The sequence below is a fragment of the Girardinichthys multiradiatus genome, chromosome 15 (assembly GCF_021462225.1).
Source record: "Girardinichthys multiradiatus isolate DD_20200921_A chromosome 15, DD_fGirMul_XY1, whole genome shotgun sequence".
Taxonomy (NCBI): domain Eukaryota; kingdom Metazoa; phylum Chordata; class Actinopteri; order Cyprinodontiformes; family Goodeidae; genus Girardinichthys; species Girardinichthys multiradiatus.
The window spans coordinates 40,651,866-40,677,216 of NC_061808.1; the positions used below are offsets into that span (position 1 = coordinate 40,651,866).

Sequence of the window (25,351 nt, forward strand, 5' to 3'; positions counted from 1 at the left end):
GAGGCAACTCAAGAAGTCCAACCTTCCACAGGAGCTGTTGGTCATCTTCTACACTGCCATCATTCAGTCTGTCTTGTCTTCATCCATCTCAGTGTGGTTTGGCTCATCCACAAAACAGGACAGGTCCAGACTGCAACGAATAATCAGGACTGCAAAGAGAATAATCAGGGCTGACCTTCCCTCATTCCAGGACTTATACAGGTCTAAGGTCAGGAAAAGAGCTGCTAAAATCTCTGCAGACCCCACACACCCTGCACATAAACTGTTCAGAGCTTTACCTTCAGGCCGCCGCTACAGAGCACTGTTCGCTAAAACCAGCCGCCACAGAGACAGTTTCTTCCCCCAGGCTGTTTCTCTGTTGAACATTCAATAGAGTACAAAACAACAGCATACAGATGTTGCAAATGCTCCTTTTATTTATATATGTGTATATTGTACATTATAAATATGTATATTCTGTAATGCAAAAACAAAACCAAAGAGCAAAGTGTACCGGAGTCAAATTCCTTGTTTGTATACGAACATGGCAATAAAGCTCATTCTGATCTAGGGGCTAGGCAAAGTCCCCAAATTGTCCCGCAAAGAGGCAATGGAATAAGAAAGAATAAGAAACACTACGAATACAAGAGGCCCTTGCAGGCTTCCTGCTCGGGCCTAATTAAAAGCATTTGCCAGATCGGAGTCTGAATAAAAACCATCTAAAGTGACACGAGTGCAGCTATGTGGCTTCTGAAGTCCAGCAATAGTCTTCATACTAGGCCATGCTGAACCAAGTTGGTTTGTGGCCATTTTCTTATCCAATTTGGCTTTGTACTTTTGTTTTGCTTTTAAAATTTCAAGTTTTAATTCTTTTATTGCTAAATGCTGGTCAGGAACTGGTCCTTGCTTAAAAGCAATTAATTTCTTGTGTAAACAGGACTTGACTGATTTAGTGGCCCATGGTCTACATGGAATAATCATGTCTCTGCAAAAAGTAATATGAGTATGCAACATCGACCAAAGAGTCTAAATCTTCACCACACGATATTTTGAATAGATTCCAGTCAGTACACTTAAAACATTCTTGCAGAGAGAGAACTGATTCCTCTGTCCAGACTTTTATGTCTTTGGTCTCAGGTTTTTTCACTCTTCAGAACAGTCTTCACTGTTCCATGACATAAAACTAAAGTCTTATCACGTCTTGTTGTCGTGCTGGAGGCAGAGGAAGGGTCCGCTTTCAAATGCATTTACACGTTCTTTATGGTGATCGACAAGTATGCTATTCCGTGTAAGGCAAAATGTTCTGTTGGAGCTCTTTATGAGCTCTTTAAGGCAAATTATGACTTTGGTACGGCATAGAGTTCTTTCTTGACCACTGTTTTCACCTTTCTCCAAAAAACTATCTACAACACAGATGTTGGGGAAACAAAGGAAACTCCCAGAGTTGCAAGCAAGAGTATTTAGTGTCATATCAGACAATGAAGTGTTTATTTTGCATAGGTGACCATGGTACACCAAAACAGGCTTGTGAAGCACCTTAAAGTAATCCATGGTCTCTGTACTGTATGTTAGCGGTTCATTAGAATCTGTTGAAGAAGGTGAGTTTTCACTGCAAGAAAATGTTCTTGACACAAGTGATGTCATAAATGTTGAAACAGTAACTGAATCCATAGAGGAAGAATCAGTTTCATCTTCAGGTGTTGGCCAAAAGCGGGCCACAACGCTGTAAATTGTCGCCGCTATGCTGAAATTATGCCGCTATGCTCATTTCTACTAAAAATAAACAACTTAGATTAAAAAGAAAAAAAAACTATTAAATGTGGCTTACTGAACATAAGATCTCTCTTCAAAGACATTGCTAGTTAGTGACCTGATTTGTGACAATCATATTGATTTATTTTGCCTCACAGAAACCTGGCTGCAGTAGGAGGATTATGTTACTATAAATGAGTCAACTCCTACTAATTATTTAAATTTTCACATTCCTCGAAATACTGGGCGAGGAGGAGGAGTAGTAATCATCTTTCAGTCAGATTTATTGATTAGTCCCAGACCAATCAATAGCTACAACTCTTTTGAACATCTAATCCTTAAGTTTTCCTCATCCAAATTGCAAAGCACTAAAACTACTTGTTTGTTGTTTTGTACCGTCCACCAGGCCCTTACTCTCAATTTTCTGATCAGTTTTCAGACCTTTTATCTGATTTAGTGTTAAATACAGATAAGGTTATTATAGTGGGGGATTTTAACATTCATGTTGACACTGAAAGTGATATCCTAAATATAGTATTTAATGCTATCTTAGACTCAATTGGCTTTGCACAAAACATTAACACACCTACCCACCTTTGTATTCATTCTCTGGACCTTGTGCTGACATGGCATTGAGTGTAAAGACATAACAATATTTATATGTCCTGTCTGACCATTTTTTAATAAGCTTTGAGTTTTACTTAACCGACAACTCCACACCTGAAAGAAAATTTCATTATAGTAGATCATTATCAGACGATGCTGTAACAACCTTTAAAATAATCTGTTCCACTTTTGATTTCCTCATTATCACAGAAAAACACAGTGGAGGGGAATAATTTTGTTTCTTCCCCTTCACAAATTGATTCTTTTGTTCAGTGTTACTTCATCATTGTGTGGTGCATTAGACAATGCAGCACCCTTGAAAAAGAAGGTAATTATTCATAGGAGGCTAGCTCCATGGTTTAATTCAGAGCTGCGTACTTTAAAGCACAATGTTAGAAAATTGGAGAGAAAATGGCGCTCAACACACCTAGAGTATTCCTACTTAATCTGTATAAAAAGACACTTCACCAAGCTAGAACAGCTTATTTCTCATCATTAATAGAAGAGAACAAGAATAATCCTAGGTTTCTCTTTAGTACAGTTGCTAAACTTACACAGAGTCATAGCTCTGTAGAGCCATCCATTCCCTTAGCTCTCAGCAGTCATAACTTTATGGGATTCTTCTTAAATAAAATTGATTCTATTAAAAAGAAAATTTTTGACATACTCCCGAAGATGATTACCGTATTTTCCGCACTATAAGGCGCACCGGATTATAAGGCGCACCTTCAATGAATGGCCTATTTTAGAACTTTTTTCATATTCCCATGTTCGACTACGTAGCTGACAGCCTTGAGTTTGAACTCAGCATCGTAAGCGTGTCTCTTGAAAGGTGCAATTTTGGGGTCGTTATACACACACAAGTGGTGTTGGACTAGGAGTAAGCAAAGTACAGGTGTTTACCGCTATTACTTCGGCGACACCCCTGACTACGGTAGCCGTAATGCTGCAAGCGGTGCGGCTTTGTAGTTTACCAGTCGTACTGAAATATTTTGACAGAGCGCCGTGTACAACCAGTATGGATCAACCAATTAACCAATTGATCCATATATAAGGCGCTCCGGATTACAAGGCGCACTATCATTGTTTGAGAAAATTAATGGTTTTTAAGTGCGCCTTATAGTGCGGAAAATACGGTACTTCATCCTCAGTAAGTGAGACAACATTGGAAATAACTGTAGAACCTGATCTGTGTTTGGACTGTTTTGATCCTGTGGAGCTTCCTGAGTTATCAGAAATATTAGCTTCATCTAAACCTTCAACTTGTATGTTAGACCCAATCCCAACCAAATTATTTAAGGAAGTGATCCCTCTGATTACCAGCCTCATTTTGGTTATGATTAATCTATCTTTAGTAAATGGATATGTACCACAGGCTTTTAAAGTAACTGTAATTAAACCTTTACTTAAAAAACCTTCGCTTGATCGAGATGACTTGGAAAAATTACAGACCTATATCCAATCTTCCATTCTTATCTAAAATTCTTGAGAAAATAGTTGCTAATCAAATGTGTGAGCATTTACACAGCAATGACCTGTTTGAAGAGTTTCAGTCAGGCTTCAGAGCTCATCAAAGCACTGAAACAGCTCTGCTGAAAGTCACTAATGATATTTTTATGGCCTCAGATAATGGACTTGTGTGTGTACTGGTTCTGTTAGATCTCAGTGCTGCATTTGATATAGTCGATCACAATATTCTCTTAGAAAGGCTGCAATATGCTGTAGGGATCAGGGGAACAGTGCTAGGCTGGTTTAAATCTTATCTGTCCAACAGATTCCAGTTTGTTCATGTAAATGATAAATCATCTTTAAACTCCAGAGTTAATTGTGGAGTACCACAGGGTTCAGTACTTGGGCCAATTCTCTTTACTATATATATGCTTCCAATAGGTCAAATTATCAGGCAGCATAGGATAAATTTTCACTGTTACGCTGATGATATTCAGCTTTACGTATCTATAAATCCTGATGAGCCCAACCAGTTAGATAGACTACAAGCATGTCTTGAAGATATAAAAACTTGGATGACTTTATATTTTTTGCTTCTAAATTCAGACAAGACAGAAGTTGTCGTCTTTGGACCGGAGTTTTAAAAAAAGAAACTGCTCACTTAACCTGGATGGCATTAAATTAACCTCCGATAATAAAGTAAAAAACCTTGGTGTTATTTTTGACCAGGACATGTCATTTAAATCCCATATTAAACAGGTTTCTAGGATTTAATTCCTTCACCTCTGGAACATTGCCAGAATTAGAAATATCCTGTCCAGGAGTGACGCTGAAAAATTAGTCCATGCATTTGTTACTTCAAGACTGGACTATTGTAATTCTTTACTTACTTTAGTTATCAGGCTCCTCTCATGTGGAACCAGCTCCTAGTTTTAGTCCGTGAGGCAGACTATTTTAAGTCTATTTTTAAGGCTAGGCTTAAAATTTTCCTTTTTGATAAAGCTTATAGTTAGAGTGGCTTAGGTTATCCTGAGCCATCTTTCTTATTTTTTACCTCCACCTTCCTCCCTCCCTGTTGGATGGAGTAAGGGGGAGTCAGGTTTAGCCTAAACCGGCTCAGTTATGGTTGAGGTGCAAACACGCCCTCCATTTCTGCTACCTGTATGACCCCTTCTCTGTTCCAATGGTTATAATTGTTGGAAAAATTTTATATAGTCTTTTATTATCTTATATTTTGTTCCCTTTGTGTTATTTTAACTATTTTATCTTATAATCAGTCAAGATGTGTGTGAGTAATTTTGTCTGCAGGTTAAGGTCACAAAGTGGAGCTGAGCTTGCGAGAGAAGAAGCAGTCCAGTTGAGGAGGTCATAAAGAGGGGCTGATTGCACTGAACAAGAGGCCAGAGTTGACCCTGCAAAGGAGGAGACTGTGGGAGAGATGTTGTTTAAAGATAAAGGAGTTTATGACCTGTCTAAGATGCAGCTGTTGTTTTCCCATCCTTTAGTGATTAATGTTCATTGTAACTAGGGACAATCCTAAATAAAAAGGGGGGTTCGGAGAGATGTTGTTCAGAATGGTTGGGGACTTGTAACTGAACATATCTCTGACCGTTCTCCTCGTACGAGTCAATAACTAATACTTTGTCTCTCTCTCTTCTTTTTGTGTTGTTATAAGTATTGTTAGGTTGGTTAAACCTGACATTAATTTGGTCCTTCGAGAGCCGGATTCCAACTAAGCCTGATGGTTCCAGCGGGTCGGTAGACTCCAGGAAAAGACCGTGCGCACGGCTGTTTTCATCAGGAAGACACGCAGACCCTTTCCGGGACTGGATTTCGGCCCGCCCGCTGGGGTCTGACGGCTGACGGAATTCTGAGAGAGAGGAGAGGACAAAGTGGTGAGTTGAATCTAGATTTAAAACGTGTGACGAATGACTGGGGGTCATTGCGTAAACGAAACAAACCCTGTAAACCTAGGCACTAACAGGTTAACAGCAGTGCGCCGGAGTTCTGCTTAAAGTATTGGGGAAAATACTGAAAATTCCGAGGTTAACAGCAGTGCACCGGAGTTCTGCTTAAAAGTATTAGTAAAAATACTGAAAATTCTGAGGTTATAGGGGACAACAGAGTCCTCTTAAGTATTAAGAAAGTAAATACTAAGTAAAATCTGCGTTTAAGTATTTTAAACAACAAAAAATACTAAGTAAAATCTGCGTTTAAGTATTTTAAACAACAACAAAAAAATACTAAGAAAAAATCCGCGTTTAAATGTGTGTATGTGAGAAATAAATGGAGGATTTAAACCACTAGGTTTTGCCTCATACCAAAGCAGTAGGATTGTAAGTGACTAACGTTTGTGGAAGCAAAGGCAAGAATTCTCCACTCGAAAGAGTTGAAGTGAGAATAACCACAAAAGGAGATTTTTCTGTCACCCTACTGAAGAGAAAAATCCAGTATTTAGAATACCCTAGGTATTGAGATACTGGACTAAATTGAAATAAAAAAAATAAAATAAAAACATGGGAAAAGGGGCTAGTAAGAATAAACTAAAAAATGAATTACAATGCAAAGATTGGAAGTTCATAGAAACACAGGATCCGAGTAAACTAAAATATTTAGATAAATGGATAACCACATATAATTATGATGGTCAACTAAATTCTCAGAAATTAGTTAATCTACAGGATGCAATAATTAAAAAAACAAAACATGACCCAAGAAAAATGGGAAAAGAAGGTTATGAGGATGTAGATTATTGGTTAAAAGTAGCTAAAAGGAGAGAGGAAGGAGTAAAGAAGCGTAAGGAGGAAGAGAAAGAAAAGGGAGAAGGAAGCGGTAGGAAACAATTATTGTTTCATAGAGCAGAAGATAATGAGACTGGGTGTGTTGGGGCTCGACAGGGACAACCAGGAAATGTAGTTATACAACCACAAGGAGCACAACAGCAGGAAGCACAGATAGATGAGCAACCACAGGCACATGCAACAGCTGTAAACTCATCTATGTATCCAGGTTTGCCCCCACGGGATCCACCACCTGAGTGTCTCACTCCACCGCAGACTAGATCAAATAAGATCTCCTTAAGATGGTCTAGACATTTTGGGAGAACTTTTTCTCCAACTTTAACACACTCCCCAAGAATAGTTCCAACAGCTCCTAAATTAATTTATGACGAGGACCCTAGTCTAACAGAAGCATATCCCATGATACAGGTGGCCAATCCAAATGTTGGAGATAATCAACCTCCTGCCATTTTGGTATATAGAACATGGACAATGGAGGATGTTAAAAAGGCTGTGGAGGGAGTAACCTCCCCCAGAGAGGAACCCATTCAGTGTGGAGAAGATTTGGAGAGTCTTAGGAGATCTTATCATTTGAATGGTGAGGAAGTTCAACATGTATGGATGACAGTCACAGGAACTGACTGGCATCACGTTAGGGGAAATTGGAACCCTATACACAGTAACGCAGTACTTGCACATAATGATCAGGAACTAACAGACAGAGTGAGGGGATTAATCAATAGGCTTACAGTCAGGTTCAGACGCAGAGCTGACTACGCAGAAATAGCCAGAGTGAAACAAAAAGAGGAAGAACTTTTTGAAGAATATAGAATTAGACTGACAAAAGTGTTTAAAATACATAGTGGTCTACAAGAAGATGAAAACGAACAAGGAGCTTATCGACAGCAGTTAAAAAATGCACTACATGCTGGTTCCAGGGATGCAATTAATACCTGGGTAAGGAGACATTTTATAGGGTTCCCCACAGCAAATCTAGAAGACTATGTTAATCATGCCCTCCATGCAGAAAAAGTTATGAAGGATAAAAACAAAAAAAAAGTAGGTAACACCTTTTTTCAGCAAGAAGAAGGAGAAGATGAGCAGATTTATTATCAAAGCAATAGAGGAAGAGGGAAATTTAGATACAGGGGACAAAACCGCAGGGGTCAGAGAGGGGGAGTGAGTAGAGGAAGTTACAGACAATACACCTCAGGGTGTTGGTGTTGTGGGAAAGAAGGACATCTGGCCAGAGATTGTCCTGAATGGAGAAATAATGATTCAGCATGACTAGGACAGATAACAAGTGAAATTGTTCCTAGTACCTCAGACACCGATGAAAACTAAAAACTAAAAACACAGGGGCAGGATATCCTCCTAAATTTCCAGGACCTTCTCTCCTTAGATAGCATAAAACCTGAAGTTACCTTACTGTTGAATGGAAAATCAATAACTTTTTTTTGTGATACCGGAGCATGCAGGACCACCTGTAGAGAAACAATCCCAAATTCTAGACATAGTGATCAGCAAATAACAGTAAGGTCAGCTAGTGGGAAATTGACACGAGTCTGAACCAGTTTGGATAATAGATCCCAATGGACAGTCATGTCAGCTATCTATTCTAATGTTCCATGAGTGTCCGGTGAATCTATTGGGACGAGATGGATTACTACATCTGGGGTTAGCATTAATTCCAACCTCAGAAGGACATATTGTAGTAAAGAGAAAAGCAGAACTCAGCCAAGGAGATTATTTCGTGTTAAAAGGAGTGGGACCACCTTATTACCACTATTCACTGGATGTTCCAAATAAGCCACCCCTAGACGTAGGAAAAGCTTTACTAACGGAAGGAAGAAATGTCATAACTCGACTACAAGATCAAATGACACCAGATGATCTACATATTACCATGTGGTATAAAAATACTCCTGGACCAGATAAAACTTATGAAGAAGCATTAACTAAAGTAACCCCTACAAAAGTCATGGTAACTTATATTTATGCAGATGGGAAAAGTACGTCAGTTGCTGAAATAGTGTTAGCGGAAGACACTAAGAAGCTCTATAAAATGTGGACAACTCCACACATATCTTTATTCAAGGATAAAGAACTTAAGTGGCAGGACATGGGAAGAATTGTGCAGAGGGGAAAAAATGCCACGGACTGGCTTGCAACAACAATGAATACAGAAACTAGTGCATCCACAGGATTAACTAGGAAGTTATTATTCTGGACAGTGACGGTGCAGGAAGAGATACATTTACATACGAAACAACAATGAGAAATATTCCTTATTGAACAAGAGGAACAGTTCTTGAGTGGAGTCCCTGATAAATTATGGTCAACAGATCCTACTGATGTGGGTTTAGTAACAGGAGCGTTACCTGTTCAAATTAGAGCAAAAACAGAATACAGGCCCAGAGTAAAACAATACCCTTTGAAACATGATGCTCGTGAAGGAATAAAACCAGTAATAAAGGATTTAATAACTGCAGGGGTGATAATAAAATGCGAGGACTCACCAGGTAACACCCCCATTTTTCCAGTTAAAAAACAAGCTCCATCAACAGGGTGGCGCTTGGTACAAGACTTACAGGCAGTTAATAATGCTGTTGTTAAGAAAGCCCCGTATGTTCCTGATCCTTATAAATTATTAAATTCCCTAAGACCAGATGCTAGAATATTTACTGTAGTTGATATAAGCAATGCATTTTTCTCTGTACCTGTAGATAAAGATAGTCAGTTCTGGTTTGCATTCACCTTTGAGGGAAAATATATACTTATACCAGACTACCTCAAGGCTACTGTGAAAGTCCAACTACAGGTCCTTCTCAAAAAAGTTGCATATTGTGATAAAGTTCATTATTTTCCATAATGTAATGATGAAAATTTAACATTCATACATTTTAGATTCATTGCACACTAACTGAAATATTTCAGGTCTTTTATTGTCTTAATGCAGGTGATTTTGGCATACAGCTCATGAAAACCCAAAATTCCTATCTCACAAAATTAGCATATTTTATCCGACCAATAAAAGAAAAGTGTTTTTAATACAAAAAACGTCAACCTTCAAATAATCATGTACAGTTATGCACTCAATACTTGGTCGGGAATCCTTAGGCAGAAATGACTGCTTCAATGCGGCGTGGCATGGAGGTAATCAGCCTGTGGCACTGCTGAGGTCTTATGGAGGCCCAGGATGCTTCGATAGCGGCCTTTAGCTCATCCAGAGTGTTGGGTCTTGAGTCTCTCAACGTTCTCTTCACAATATCCCACAGATTCTCTATGGGGTTCAGGTCAGGAGAGTTGGCAGGCCAATTGAGCACAGTGATACCATGGTCAGTAAACCATTTACCAGTGGTTTTGGCACTGTGAGCAGGTGCCAGGTCGTGCTGAAAAATGAAATCTTCATCTCCATAAAGCTTTTCAGCAGATGGAAGCATGAAGTGCTCCAAAATCTCCTGATAGCTAGCTGCATTGACCCTGCCCTTGATAAAACACAGTGGACCAACACCAGCAGCTGACACGGCACCCCAGACCATCACTGACTGTGGGTACTTGACACTGGACTTCTGGCATTTTGGCATTTCCTTCTCCCCAGTCTTCCTCCAGACTCTGGCACCTTGATTTCCGAATGACATGCAGAATTTGCTTTCATCCGAAAAAAGTACTTTGGACCACTGAGCAACAGTCCAGTGCTGCTTTTCTGTAGCACAGGACTGGGGAATGCGGCACCTGTAGCCCATTTCCTGCACACGCCTGTGCACGGTGGATCTGGATGTTTCTACTCCAGACTCAGTCCACTGCTTCCGCAGGTCCCCCAAGGTCTGGAATCGGCCCTTCTCCACAATCTTCCTCAGGGTCCGGTCACCTCTTCTCGTTGTGCAGCGTTTTCTGCCACACTTTTTCCTTCCCACAGACTTCCCACTGAGGTGCCTTGATACAGCACTCTGGCAACAGCCTATTCGTTCAGAAATTTCTTTCTGTGTCTTACCCTCTTGCTTGAGGGTGTCAATAGTGGCCTTCTGGACAGCAGTCAGGTCGGCAGTCTTACCCATGATTGGGGTTTTGAGTGATGAACCAGGCTGGGAGTTTTAAAGGCCTCAGGAATCTTTTGCAGGTGTTTAGAGTTAACTCGTTGATTCAGATGATTAGGTTCATAGCTCGTTTAGAGACCCTTTTAATGATATGCTAATTTTGTGAGATAGGAATTTTGGGTTTTCATGAGCTGTATGACAAAATCATCCGTATTAAGACAATAAAAGACCTGAAATATTTCAGTTAGTGTGCAATGAATCTAAAATATATGATGGTTACATTTTCATCATGACATTATGGAAAATAATTAACTTTATCACAATATGCTAATTTTTTGAGAAGGACCTGTATATACTCTCAGGTAATGAGTGCAAGTATGGGCAAGTTTGACCCTCCAGGAGGTAGTCAGGTTTTACTATATGTTGATGATGTGCTATTAGCCTCTCCTGATGAGGAGACCTGTAAAAATGACACCGTAGCATTATTAAAACATTTAGCAGAAGAGGGACACAAAGTCAGTAAAAAGAAACTTCAATTGTGTAAAAATGAGGTTAAATACTTAGGTCATAATTTTAGCGCAGGGGGACGCACAATAGTATAAGAAAGAAAGACTGCAATATTACAAGTTCTAAAACCAGTAACAAAAAAGCAAATGATGTCCTTCCTTGGACTAACTAATTATTGTAGAAACTGGGTGCCAAACTATGCAGAAATAGTAGCTCCATTAAACAAACTAATGTATGAGGAAGAGCTGAAAATGACGTCTGAACTGAAATGGAGTCTAGAAGCTGAAGAAGCATTTACCAACATAAAACAAGTTCTAGTTTCCAGTACTGCTTTAGCATTACCAGACTATAGTAAACCGTTTGTTCAGATGGTAGATTGTAAGGGACATTTTATGACTTCAGTTCTGGTTCAACAACATGGAGATAAAATGAAACCAATAGCCTATTTCTCTTCAAAACTAGACAGTGTTGCGTGTGCGCAACCATATTGTGTGAGAGCTGTGATTTCTGCCTCCATGGCAGTTGAAGTTAGTGCTACAATAGTGTTATTCCATCCTTTAATTTTAAGGGTTCCCCATGCAGTTTCAGCATTATTACTGCAGACGAATATGACCTTTCTATCACCTGCTAGACATTTGTCCTGCATGTCAACCTTACTGTCACAACCGCATTTAACTATAGAAAGGTGCACTACTTTGAACTCAGCAACACTGTTACCCACACCTGAGGATGGAATTCAACATGATTGTCAAGAATTAGCAGAAAAAGAAGCAAAAACTAGAAGTGATTTGCAGGATTTACCTCTTTTGCATGGCAAAATAGTTTATGTAGATGGTTCCTCTAGAAAAGATGAGTGAAGACACAAACAGGATATGCAGTAGTGACAAAAGCAGTGTTAAAAGCAGAGCAATTACCTTCACATTATTCTGCACAAGCTGCAGAGCTAATTGCGCTAACCGAGGCCTGCAAACTATTTGCAGATGAAGAAGTAACTATTTATACTGATAGTCAATATGCATTTGGAACAGTGCATACATTTGCTCAATATTGGAAAAATAGGGGCATGGTAACATCTACTGGGAAACCAGTAACACATGCTGATTTGTTAAAAGATTTGTTAAAATCAGTACACCTCCCTAGAAAGATAGCAGTCTGTAAGTGTGCAGCTCACACTACTGGCACGAGTGATGTCATTAAAGGGAATGCATTTGCAGACAGGACAGCGAAAGCAGCTGCAGCTGGACAAATCAAAATATTAGTAATGGAAAAACAACATAATATAGATAATATTGTGTTAAAAGAGATGCAACAACAAAGTCCACCACAGGAGATAGCAAAGTGGAAACAACATGGAGCTGCATTAAAAGACGAAATCTATATGTGACCAGATAATAAGCCTATCCTACCGAAGAACCTTTATAAATGGGCAGCAATATTGAGCCATGGTGTTTCACATGTCTCAACAGGGAGGAATGGTAGGACAGATACATCAATATTATAAAACATATGGATTTAATTCTTATTCAAAAAATTTTTGTAGAACATGTTTAACATGTGCAAAACATAATCCACAAAGGAATTTAAGACCACGAAGGGGACAATTTCCAAAATCAAAATACCCTTTCCAAACAATTCATATGGATTTTATTGAGCTAAACCACAGTGAAGGGAAAAAAGTTCTGTTTAGTCATTATAGATGCATTTTCTAAATGGATAGAACTATTTCCAACTAAACATCCAGATGCCTTGACTGTAGCAAAAGCACTGTGCAAAGATATAATTCCCAGATATGGGATTCCAGAGAAAATATATAGTGATAATGGGGCCCATTTTGTAAATCAAATAATAAAGAAAATAGGAATTATGTTTCACATAAATCTTAAAAACCATTGCGCTTACCATGCTCAAAGTGCTGGATTGGTAGAGAGAATTAATGGGACTATAAAGAATCGTCTAAAAAAGTGTATTGAAGAGACAGGAAGACCATGGACACAGTGTCTGGATCTAGTAAAACTATATATAAACATTACAAGTACCTCAGGGTTAACACCCTATGAAACGTTATGTGGAAGACCATACAGACTACCACAATTCAAAAATCAGTGGGAGTTAGATGAAGAAGCTAACCTAGCTGATTATATGAGGAGTATGTTAGAAAAACAACAGAAACAAATTCTAAATAATGAGGAATGTTCTATTTCCCAGCAGGAAGACCAACTAGTGGAACCAGGGGACTGGGTGTTAATAAGGAGTGTAAAGAAGAAGCATTGGTATTCTCCTAAGTGGGAGGATCCATATTAGGTATTGCTAACCACTCCCACAGCAGTAAAAATAGCTGAGAGATCAACCTGGATTCACCTTACACATTGTAAAAAGATCATTTCGGTTGAAAGCTCCATCAGGGGAAGTGATTTATAGACTGATAATAGGGTGGACCCAGACATTTAGAGGCTGGAGAGACCCGAAAGTCAGTGAAGACAATTAAGACACTGGAACCACTTAGAGTAAAAATTTCAGCCAAAATGATTTCTAGATGGATGAACAATGTTTTCCGATGCTGTGTGTTTATATTTTTCCTCATATTGATTTTTTTGTTTTTCTGGTACTTCTGGGAACCAGTCAAGATGAATCAGAATGTATCAACACCTGCTATGAGTTATATGAAACAAGTAGCGCTAAATCAAGGAAGGCAAGATAACCTAACTATGTGTACTAAACAAACTTCTTATAATTATGGCATACAAGTGTGCGTGAAATCTAAAACCATAGCTGTGGTGCTGATCCCACTCATTAGCTTGACTAAACGAGGAAGGAAAGGACAGGATTATAGAAGTTATAAATGGTACTTAACTAATGATAGAAGAGACACCTCATGGTCCATGATGGTAGCTGATGAAGGAAATAATTGGACACCAGAGTGGGGCACCACTACTTATGCTAGGCATCAGAAGAAGTTGTTTAGGCTCCATAAAGTGGATAATGCTATCCAGGTAACAATAAACCTCACGCATAACTCTCTATTTCCTTCCGACCACATTACATCAGGAGGAAAATGTTGGGGATTTCTCCTGTGGGTCTGAGTTTCAGGATCAGACCCAAATTTTGACCTTTTTGTTTGTGAAGTAAAAACTGAAACGACTCTCTCCCCTAAAGCCACAGCGAAGAGAGTAAAAATTAGGTTAGGAAACTTAACTACGGACAATTGGTTCCAGGTTATTACTGGAGTATCAGGAACAAATAATAACTGGTTATTGATGGTAGAGCAAGCTGCTAACATGACTCAAAGAGATTGTGTTGTGTGTATGGGTCCCAGGCCTTTATTACAAGTAATTCCAGCTTTGATACCACAACTCTGTGTGATGGAAGTAATGAATCAAACTAATCCTAATGAAATGTGTCAACACTGGGATTCTGTTTTTCCTGTAACCACAGCAGATAAGAACAAACCAGTATTCCATAAACGAGTCACCACTGGAAATTACACATGTATAAATATGACAGAGAGAGGCAATAAATTGGGGAATCTCACTGCAGGATGGTGTATTACAATTGTAAAAGTAAATAGGTATTTTAAACCAGTCTCTAGAGGAGACATTTGGTGGTGGTGTGGTGACGACAGGTTGTTTGATCGATTACCTTCAAATGTAACAGGACTCTGTGCTCTAGTCACTTTATTGTTACCAGTTTCAGTATATTCTATGTTAGTAGATGAAGTAACACGTGGACTATCTAGTGTAACCCCACATGATTGGAATAATAGAAAGCGCAGAGCTGCAGCTTGGCAGACTGAGGGGGACTCTACTTACATTGATGCTATAGATGTACCCCGTGGGGTACCAGATGCGTATAAATTGGTTGATCAAGTAGCCGCAAGATTTGAATCAAGTATCTGTTGGTGGTGTACGTTGAACAAGAATGTAGACAGGATCAATTATATCCATTACAATGTACAAAAACTAGGAAATTGGACACAAAGCGGGTTTGAAGCTGTCCATGATCAATTGGCTTCAACTTCCCTGATGGCATTCCAGAATAGAATTGCTTTGGACATGTTGTTAGCTGAAAGAGGAGGAGTTTGTGCCATTTTTGGAGAAAAATGTTGCACATTTATTCCTAACAACACTGCTGCTGATGGCAGCCTAACGAAAGCCATAGAAGGTTTGAGATCTCTAAAAGGCAAAATGAAAGAGCATTCTGGAGTAGACGCCTCGATGTGGGACTCCTGGCTGGATGTGTTTGGGAAGTATAAAATATTAGTATCATCAGTAATAATTTCCTTTGCGGTATTTGCTGCAATTTTGACATTGTGTGGATGTTGCTGTATACCCTGTTTCCGTTCTCTGTTTAATCATCTCATTACCACAGCTATTTCTCCTATGGAAGACAAAATAACCCAACTGTATTCGTTACTTAAACCTCAGGATGATGGAGGTGATGAGGATGTGACGGACCACTTTTCTGATGTATACCCAGATCCATTTCTATATGGATCTGTGATTTAAATGTCAGTAAGTATCTCTGAGTGTAATTATATTTGTGCTCATGAAAAATGATCTTGCAGTTAAAAATCTAAAGAAGTGGCTGTTTAAGTGATATGAGAATATGAGCAAATATAAGATAAACAGTGGGGAGATGTTGGAAAAATTGTATATAGTCTTTTATTATCTTATATTTTGTTCCCTTTGTGTTATTTTAACCATTTTATCTTATAATCAGTCAAGATGTGTGTGAGTAATTTTGTCTGCAGGTTAAGGTCACAAAGTGGAGCTGAGCTTGCGAGAGAAGAAGCAGTCCAGTTGAGGAGGTCATAAAGAGGGGCTGATTGCACTGAACAAAAGGCCAGAGTTGACCCTGCAAAGGAGGAGACTGTGGGAGAGATGTTGTTTAAAGATAAAGGAGTTTATGACCTGTCTAAGATGCAGCTGTTGTTTTCCCATCCTTTAGTGATTAATGTTCAGTGTAACCAGGGACAATCCTAAATAAAAAGGGGGGTTCGGAGAGATGTTGTTCAGAATGGTTGGGGACTTGTAACTGAACATATCTCTGACCGTTCTCCTCGTACGAGTCAATAACTAATACTTTGTCTCTCTCTCTTCTTTTTGTGTTGTTATAAGTATTGTTAGGTTGGTTAAACCTGACAATAATCAGTCTGACAGAGAGAGGTATCCCAATCCTTGTGGTTTTTAGTATAACAATGACCATCAGTGGGCTCTGGATGGACAAACTTTACCAGTTTATTATTTTACTTAGTGCCCCTACACGTGGCCCGTTCTGGGATGGCCGGGCTCTGGCACTCGGTGGTTTGGTCTGGTCTCCCCCGCGGCCCCGCAACGTTCCGGATCCTTTGTGGGATGCCTTGAGACGATGTTGTAAATAAGCGCTATATAAATAAATAAACTGAAACTATCCTTGTAGTTATGCTGCTATAGGCTTAGGCTGTTGGAGAACATAATGACCCCTTTCACTCTCTTCGCTACATTCTCATACTACTCTCCAATTTTGCATAATTTGCTGTTATTTCAGTTTTTAACTTTATGTTCTCTCTCTTTTCTCTTCCTAGAAGCTACACCTGGCCTGACTCTGTGTCTACCTGTGACACCTTTCTGGAGAGGGGCATCGTCCAAGCTTCTGCTGGCAACAACTTAATGCTCACCTTCTACCGATGATCCACATGACCTTGTCTTTCAGTGTTTAACCCTTTCTCTCTCCTAGACATGGCTACTGACTGAGCTTCTACTGTGACTAACTATGTGCTCTCTTTCAGACTCTAACCTTGAAAACTGGATCAGAGTTTATCTGTTCTTTCTTTCTAGATGAAACGACTAAAGGAGCTACATCCATTAACATTTACTTTTCCTTCCCATAGAAAGTACTCCTGGATCAGTGCTTCTTTGTTCTCTTTGTGTCTCTGCTCTGTTCTCTCAAACCCCCAGTGGGTCGTGGCAGATGGCCGCTCACACTGAGCCTGGTTCTGGTTCTGCTGGAGGTTTCTTCCTGTTAAAAGGGAGTTTTCCTCTCCACTGTCGCTACATGCATGCTCAGTATGAGGGATTGCTGCAAAGTCAACACCAGTGACTGTCCACTGTCTCTACATGCTCATCCAGGAGCTGGGTTTCCTTAGACAGAAAAACGTTTTATCCAATTTGAATAAATAACTGAATCTAATTGCACTGTTCAATGATTAGGATTAATTGGAATGTATGTACCTGACTTTTGTGAAGTGCCTTGAGACAACATGTGTTGTGAATTGACGTTATATAAATAAACTGAATTGAATTTTATGAGAGTAGTGGCCCTTTGACTGACATCTGGCCTCCCTGTTTTTTATGTCGGCTGCAGCGCATGCGCAGAGTCTGCTACCGCTTCATTTAACCCCATGCAACCACTAAAAGTAAAGCTTTCTAAAATTATGTCAGAGAACCCTGTTCAGCAATTAAAGAGACACTGTAATGTTCAAGAAAGTTGAAACATGTTTTGAAGACCTACAGAATCCTTTCAGAATTCTTAACTCGGAATACAAAAGATCCACATTTTTGTCAGGCAAGTGGGATACTGTAAAATCAATTGAATGTGTAATTGGATCAAGATTTGATAAAAGATGAAATAAGAAGGCAGGAACCTATGATCAGATTGTAGTTCAAGACAAATTCACATATGTCCCAATTTTATCAACTTTGGAGTCAATATTTAAATGTCTACATACACCAGAAATGTGAAAGTCTTTCATTACCACACAACCAGCGAAGGCAGCAGTGGTATAATCCTCTCAGCGCTACCCGCCGTTTCCGTTTTTTTTTGTTTTTTTTCCGAAGGCCTTGGGCAGTGTTCTTTTCGATGCACCTAAGCAGACTTTCAGTCAGTTTCTGAAAATATGTTTGGAATGTTTTATATTTTCAAGCAATAGTAATAAGAATTTTTAAAATAATATATTTTTTTAGATGTGGAGCCCAATCCTTTGCTAGGCTAGGATACAACAATCAGCACCCCTCCCCAACCCTCAGGTTTTTTGCTGTGGCTTTGACTCTGTAAGTATTTCCTAAAGTAGTTTCAAACCCAACTGAGAAACTTTATGCATGGTTGAAATCTATTGGTTTTTTTTTTATTTTAATTTATTTCCTGTGGCAAGTTTTGAAAAATTACAGTGGTGTCTAAACACCAAAAAGGAAAATTAGGTAATTGTATTATTAAAGCACTTCTGATATTCATGAGCACTCCATTCAAAATGGTCCAGTGTCAATTGTGCAAGCATCAATCTGATTTGAAATTTTTAAAATCTGATCTGGATCTTTTATCACATGTGAGGCATATGAAATTTCACAGGAATTTGTCAAATGCAAGTTTTAAATGTGTGATGACTAGTTGCAGTATGGTGTTTAAAATCTTTTAATGCCTTTAAATCGCACTCATAGAGATATCGTAATGATAAGAGACCTTTACCAATAGAAGAGCTCTGCAGCACTGATTTTGGTTGTCATGTTGATTTCTGTGCTCTTCATTGCAGTGATTTAACTGGTTCCCTTTCCCATCTTAAAAGTCATCTGAAAGAGGGCACAGCTGTTACTTGTCCATTTAAAGGGTGTCAAAAAGGGTTTACTGTTTTTTTCATTACCAATAATTCTTGCTTAGGTTACACTGGTGTCTTTGCTTTGATAGAGGTATGCTATTGCAGCTGACCTTAAATGAACAAACTCCCTTCCAGTGAGTCCACAGCTCCTTTTACTTGGCAAGTAGCAGTTCTTTTTATTTCTGAACCCACCCTTCATTTCCTCATTCGCAGACACCATTTTTTATTCTATCGTTAACCAAATATAAAGAGGAATATTCTGTTTTGGTTTTCTGTTTTTTCTGTCTTTTTTACTGTACAAATAAAATGCTTATTATTGTAGGAGACGCCTCAACTTGTGTGCGCTGGATGGTTTGAATCGAAGGCAAGATCGTCTGCGAAGGCACACAGGCCACATTCTAGTCTGGCCTTGCCACCTTTATTGCCATATACTATGTATTTAACTTGAGAGTACCAGGAGGAAGCAGTGTGCACATTGGAGTTCATTCAGAGGTAAAGGTTAAATTGTTGGATATTCATGTGAAAATCTGTGATTGAAAAATGTATTACTGTCAAAATTGGAGTTAATTTTCATAAATCTAAGTACATTTTTTCCCTCTGTCTTGCAGAGGAACTTCTGATGTGGAAAGATTTTACTTGATTACTCTCTCATTCTCATTTACTCTCGTCTCTGCCCTGTAAAAGTGTTTTGAACCCTGGTCTTGAAGGCATACTGTCCTACATTTTCAAGATGTTTCCCTGCTTCAGAACAGTGGATTTTAGTTAATGGCTGATTAAGAGGTTCTTCCTGAACTGCAATGGCCGGAATCAGATGTATTAAAGCAGGAAAACATTTGATATATGTAGGACAATGTGCCTTGAGGAGCAGGGTTGACAAACACTGCTATACCAAACACAGGCTACAAAACCACACAAGACTGATGAAAAAAAGTCTATCACTCAATTATTCATCTTTAAAAAAAAAAACGAGAAGCTGAATCATAAATCTGTCTTTACTTCGTATGTTTATTTGTGTCATAGCGTTTGAGTGAAATGTAAAAGATTTCTTAATATATATTTCTCTTACTAGTTACTTGGAACACCTTCCTCTCCAGTAGACATTGACATTCTTAGACCATCTGAGAGATGGTAAGTGGGACATCAAGTACCTGAACTTTTTTTTTTGTTGGTTTTATTTTTAGTTCCAGGAAGAAAAACAAAAAAGTCAAACCTAAGGACATTGTTACATAAATACGTTTTGTTTTAAAGAAGAACTATGAATGTTTCACCATGGTACATTCGAAAAATACTTTATTGGTTGTGGAAAAAAAAAAAAAAACAGCCAAAGTCACTGGCATCAAGTTATCCCTGTTTCAAGATTTGCTTTCTGTATGCAGCAATGTTAATTTACTTCAGAATGCTACACCATAGGCTGGTTCTGATCATTCAAATGTACATGCAGTGCATTGGCAGAAAACAGCTTGGTATAAAATATTACGTTAACTGCTGTATCGACTCCTTTAATTCTATTGTACAGACTCTTGTAATGTTCTGCTCTCTGGGTCAGTCTCTACACTTCTTAGCAAGTCTACCAATGCAATGTCTGCACTTCAGGATTATCAGAGTCAGTGAGTTGTATAGCGTTCTGAAGTAGGTTAATATGACTTCACCAATTATTCATAAAGTGTATCAATGTGTTTTTGTTTATTTTTAAGTTCTACTTTTTAATTTGCTGTAAAAATGTTAGTTACTTGATTCCATTCTGACACATTGCATTAAGAAGGTGTTTCATGCTGTTATACTTTGCAAGTCAAGAGGTCACTTAACTTTTCCATATTGTAAATGATTTGTTCTGTATATTTTTGGAAGCAGCTAAATAGACCTGCTTGTCATTCTGTTAATCTAAATAGGTCTTAGTGATACTGTACATATTTGTATACACTACATGTAATATTTTTACTATTTGATATGTTTAAATCTTTAGTCAATGCTTTTTTTCCCCCTGTGAATCACTTAAAACCTATTAATTTCAAATGGTGCATTAGAGGCATCTACGTGATTCATTGATTCAGAAACATTATTCTGATCTGGATTTCTCTCCCTGATGAAGTCAGATTTGGTTTTGAAGGTTTCGAGAAGATTCAGGGGTATTATCTTTTTATAAACGTTTCTGATCATTTCAAAATAAAATATTGTTTTTGGAACTATATTATCCTCTTTTATTGAGCATTAAAAACATTTGCATCAGCAAAGCTTTTGTATTTCATAAGTAGTATTTTAACATTTTTATTTATATAAATTAAATAATTTAAATAATAAATTACTCTATTAAAAATGTCAATTCACAGAATTTATTCATGGACTAAAAATAACAGAATTTACAAGAAAAATAATATTAAAAATACAGTAAATTTCTGTTTTTTCATTTCAATACAGAATTTATCTGTATTATCAGTATGATACCGTTTATTTGTATTACAGTGAACCCTCGTTTTTCGCGGGGGTTACGTTCCAAAAAGAACCCGTGATAGGCCAAATCCGTGAAGTAATAACCTTTATTTTTTTTACAATTATTATACAATGAAATACTCCATAATACATTGAAATCAAAGAACAAAACCTTTTTACAGGCCCAAGCATTTGTTTAACAAATAAAAGTACTGAATAAACTTTTTTTTTTTTTACAAATAACTACTGTACTGTAAAATAATAATTTTAATCATCAATACGAACTGAAGGCTTCAAATTGCGGAGATCAGCACCGCCCCACCGCGACCGAGTTGGATTAGAACAGGAGAAAATGAAAAATGATTATGAAAAAAAAATACAAGGTACATTAGGACAAATAGTGACTCACGTATATTTCACTGCTCTTCTGACTGAGCCGCTGCATCCTGACTCCGCTCTGTAGGGTTTTTTTCTTCTAAAGCCAGGTGTGTGGCTAAAGTGCAGGTGTGTTTTTTCGAGAGAAGAACATAGTTATCGGTAGTTGTTGTCGGTAGTTGTTTCACGTACTTGTACATATTAAACCGCTACGTTATTGGCACACAGGTAGAGAAGAACCGGAGAGACTGTTTATCCAATCAGAATGCAGAACACAAAGCACGATGCAAATGTGTGAAGCAGCGAGACCGTGAAAGGTGAACCGCGAAATAGCGAGGGTTCATTGTACAGTAATGTCAATGTAAAAAATACAGAAACTGGCTGGCAACCCTGCTGCCAGTATTTTACTGTAAATTTGAAAGTCAATTTGTTACAGTGCAGTACAGATACAAATGTTTATGATGATATTGAGGTCCCAAATCTCGGCTCAAAGCGAGGTATTCACAAATTACATTACGAAACTTCTCTCCAAAATGGAATTCTCTTTCGACTAACATACACTTCTGGGCCTTGTTTTATGTACAAGATCCTAAACAGTATGGCTTCAGTGAAATTCTTGCACCTATTGTTCAAGACATTGAAGTGTTGGAAACTGATGTAATTTCCATTCCAATGGCCATGAACATGGCCATTGGAATGCAGGTTACTGGAGATAAATAAGCTTTGCATAGCTTGTTTGGTCTGGTTCAGTCTTTCAGTGGAAGGTACTGTTGCAGGTTCAGGTGTGAAGAGTTCATGCATTTTGAATTCACTGAAAACGTCACAGTTCATGTGATGCATGAGATTTTTCAAGGTATTGCCCAGTACGAGTTGAAAGCTGTGTTTGAATATTTTGAAGAAAAACACTTGGGGGAGAAAAACCCTATGTTAAGGTAGGGGAGCTGAATTGGAGAATACTACATTTTGACTATGGCTTCATGAAGAGGAACAACAGGCCAGTGGCTGTGAATTAATGCGGAGAATATAATGATCTTGGACTAAATGTAGCTCAGTCGTGGTGCTTGTTCAAGAACATTCCTGTCATCTATGGCAATCTAGTAACATCTACTAATTCACCCTGGAGCCTCCTCCTCTTACTACTACAGATAGTAAACATTGTACTTTCTCTAGTGTTATCCCAAAGATTGTGTGCATATTGAAAACATTTGATAGTGGATCACAACAAACTATTTCAAAAGTTGTAACCACAAAAAAAAAAAAAAAAAAACTTTTACTAAAACATAATTTCCTCATTTATTACTCTCGGTGCATTCAGAAAATTGGACCTGTACTTCATAGCTGGTGCATGCGCTATGAAGACAAGCACAATTGTTTTTAATAAACAGCTGTAGTCAATTCAAAATCATATGGGATATGTTTGGCAAGCTTCATCAACTTTTAATCGGTTGCACATTGGACCAGGAAAAATCGTGTCCTTAAACAGAAGGAGGTTCTGAAATTTCTATGGCATTGCAAGAGTCCAGTAATGTTCAAGTTATAAAAGTGAACTGGACTAAACACAGTGGGTTTATTAACTAGCCTAAGCTACTTATTTGTGGCAAAGTTGAATCTGAAATGCTTCTGTTTTAACCAGACCGAGTCCATTTTTGTAGTTAAAGAGAAAGTGTTACTGCTTATGTTGCTTTTATGTACAGTAACGTCTCATGAGCATTTTCATGCTTACAAAGTTACTAGGACAAGGCAAAATTGTGTTGTGTTAGATGTCAACTGTTCATGTTAGGCCCTTTGACATACAAAGGACCAAGGAGAGGAACAAAGTCATATGAGGCGAATGACACTACTCTCTTTATTGTCCCATATCGCTTTCTTTGATGAACATTGGTGGCATTGTGTTCTGGAGATGCTGCATGGCAGTGGATCATAACATTCAATAAATGTCACTGTAAACTTCTAACTTTGTGATTATTTTGATTTGATAGATATGAGAAAAGCTATTCAGTAGAATACAATTTTAGCAACATATGGTCTAGATGTTAAAAAAATTCCACTGAGGAGAAAGAACAATTATATAATATTCCACAATATAGTGTACTTTTTCAAGTAAATTTGGTGTAAAATTAACTCTTGAAAATAACAATATTACTCTAAACAAACAAGAGTGTTAATTTGAGTTTTTACTTGTTTCATAGTTAATTTTGACACTAAAATGAGTCACATTAAAAGTTGACACTATAGAGTTAATTTTACACCAAATGTTATCTGAAACGGAGTTAAAGTCAACTCTCTAGGTGTTGAAGTGACACAACAGTAGAAGTTTTAGGGGGAAAAAAAATATTTCTTAAGATCAAAAGATCATCAAAATAAGACTATAACCTCATCCTAAATATCTCACCTCATTATTAAAACATGTTGCATATTTTGTTTTTTTCCATCGGAAAAACAACGGGTTACTCAGGTGTAATAAAAACATCTACCAAATAAAAGTATAAAAATTGTTTTGTTCATGATTGAAAAGTCATTAAACGTGGCACGTAAAAAAAAAAACATGTCAATAATTTTCTCACACGAAGTAATGATAAACTAAAGATTTGAGTCAAACAAAAGTTTTCACCGTGATGATCGTAGACGCTGACGTGGGAAATACCGACAGCCATACACCACACGACCAGGTTGGCGATGTCCGTGTAGCTTAGCTCCTCCTCCGCCACTACAAAGCCGATGTGAACCGGTAGTTTCTTCAGCGAATTCCCGTCAGATATCCAGCGGGACCGACGGCTTTCAGCGCCTTTGCCATCATAGTCTCGGGCCTTCTTCAGGTAGTCCGGGAACTCAGTCACAGGAACTGGCAGCAACAGCGCGGCCACTGTTCGCTGCCAAAAACGGCCTCTCCATGTTTGAAGACGGACTCGGAGCCAGGAAACTGTCGCCCTTTTGATGCGAACCACAGCTAAAAGAACCCGCCATATTAAGCCGTAAAGCAGTGCCATCTCTGGCCTTTTAAACGGAGAGTAGAGACTCTTGCTGTAGAGCGTACTTTTTCGCCTGCAAGAGTTCTTCTTCTTTTCCTTCATTGGCGGATTGCAAATAACGTAAAGGTGCATACCGCCACCTGCTGTACAAGAGTGTGTAACTCTTCTTCTTCTTCTGCTGCTTCTTCTTCTTCCTCTTGGTTTTATTGGCGGTTGGCAACACACTTTTAGTAGTATTACCGCCACTTACTGGTATGGAGTGTGGTTCGTGTCGGTCTATCTATATATATATATTTAAAGTCTACAAATTAAATAAATGAATAAATAAATCTTACCTATATATATACACAATACTTTGTATTCTACCCTTCTATATCCTCCTTACTTTCACAAATGTATCTACTATAATCAAATTCTATGAAATAATTTTGTTTTCTTTAAAAAACGAATCACTATTTGTATATGTTTACTCCCTAAATTCTTCCTCAAAATATCTAATAAATTAACCTTTTCCTTAATACCTTCAAACTCTCTCCTCATATATCTTCTTTCTCTTTCATATTTATGACATTCTAATATAACATGTTCTATTGTTTCATATTTTCCACAGTAATCACATTTACCAGTATCATGCTTTTGAATTTTAAAAACTGTAAATTAAGTCCTGTATCCCCAAATCTTAACCTTGTTATCACTCTTTCCTCCTTTCTATTTCGTCTTCCATTTCTTCTTTCTCCTACTATCTTCTGAATTTTATAAAACCATCTACCTGTTTTTCCTTCATCCCACCTTTTTTGCTATTTTTCCATCAGCTTTCCTTTAACAAAACTCTTTCCCTCAGATTTACTTGTTTTAACTATAAAACTAATAGGATTTTGAATTATCCTCTTTGCTATTTTATCTGCC

At 38.1% G+C, this 25,351-nt stretch overlaps 1 protein-coding gene across 2 annotated transcripts in view; it reads right to left on the reverse strand.

Moving 5' to 3' along the window:
• The window catches only part of nus1 (NUS1 dehydrodolichyl diphosphate synthase subunit), a 70,159-nt gene extending 45,589 nt beyond the window's left edge, over positions 1–24,570 (reverse strand). Inside the window, exon 1 of one of the 2 annotated variants that reach the window (XM_047388492.1) lies at positions 24,088–24,570. In XM_047388492.1, the coding sequence (XP_047244448.1) occupies positions 24,088–24,547 (460 nt within the window). In that variant the 5' untranslated portion in view covers positions 24,548–24,570. The remainder of the gene's footprint in view (positions 1–24,087) is intronic. The other variant, XM_047388491.1, reaches the window with a different exon arrangement.
• Between the last annotated feature and the right edge of the window lie 781 nt (positions 24,571–25,351).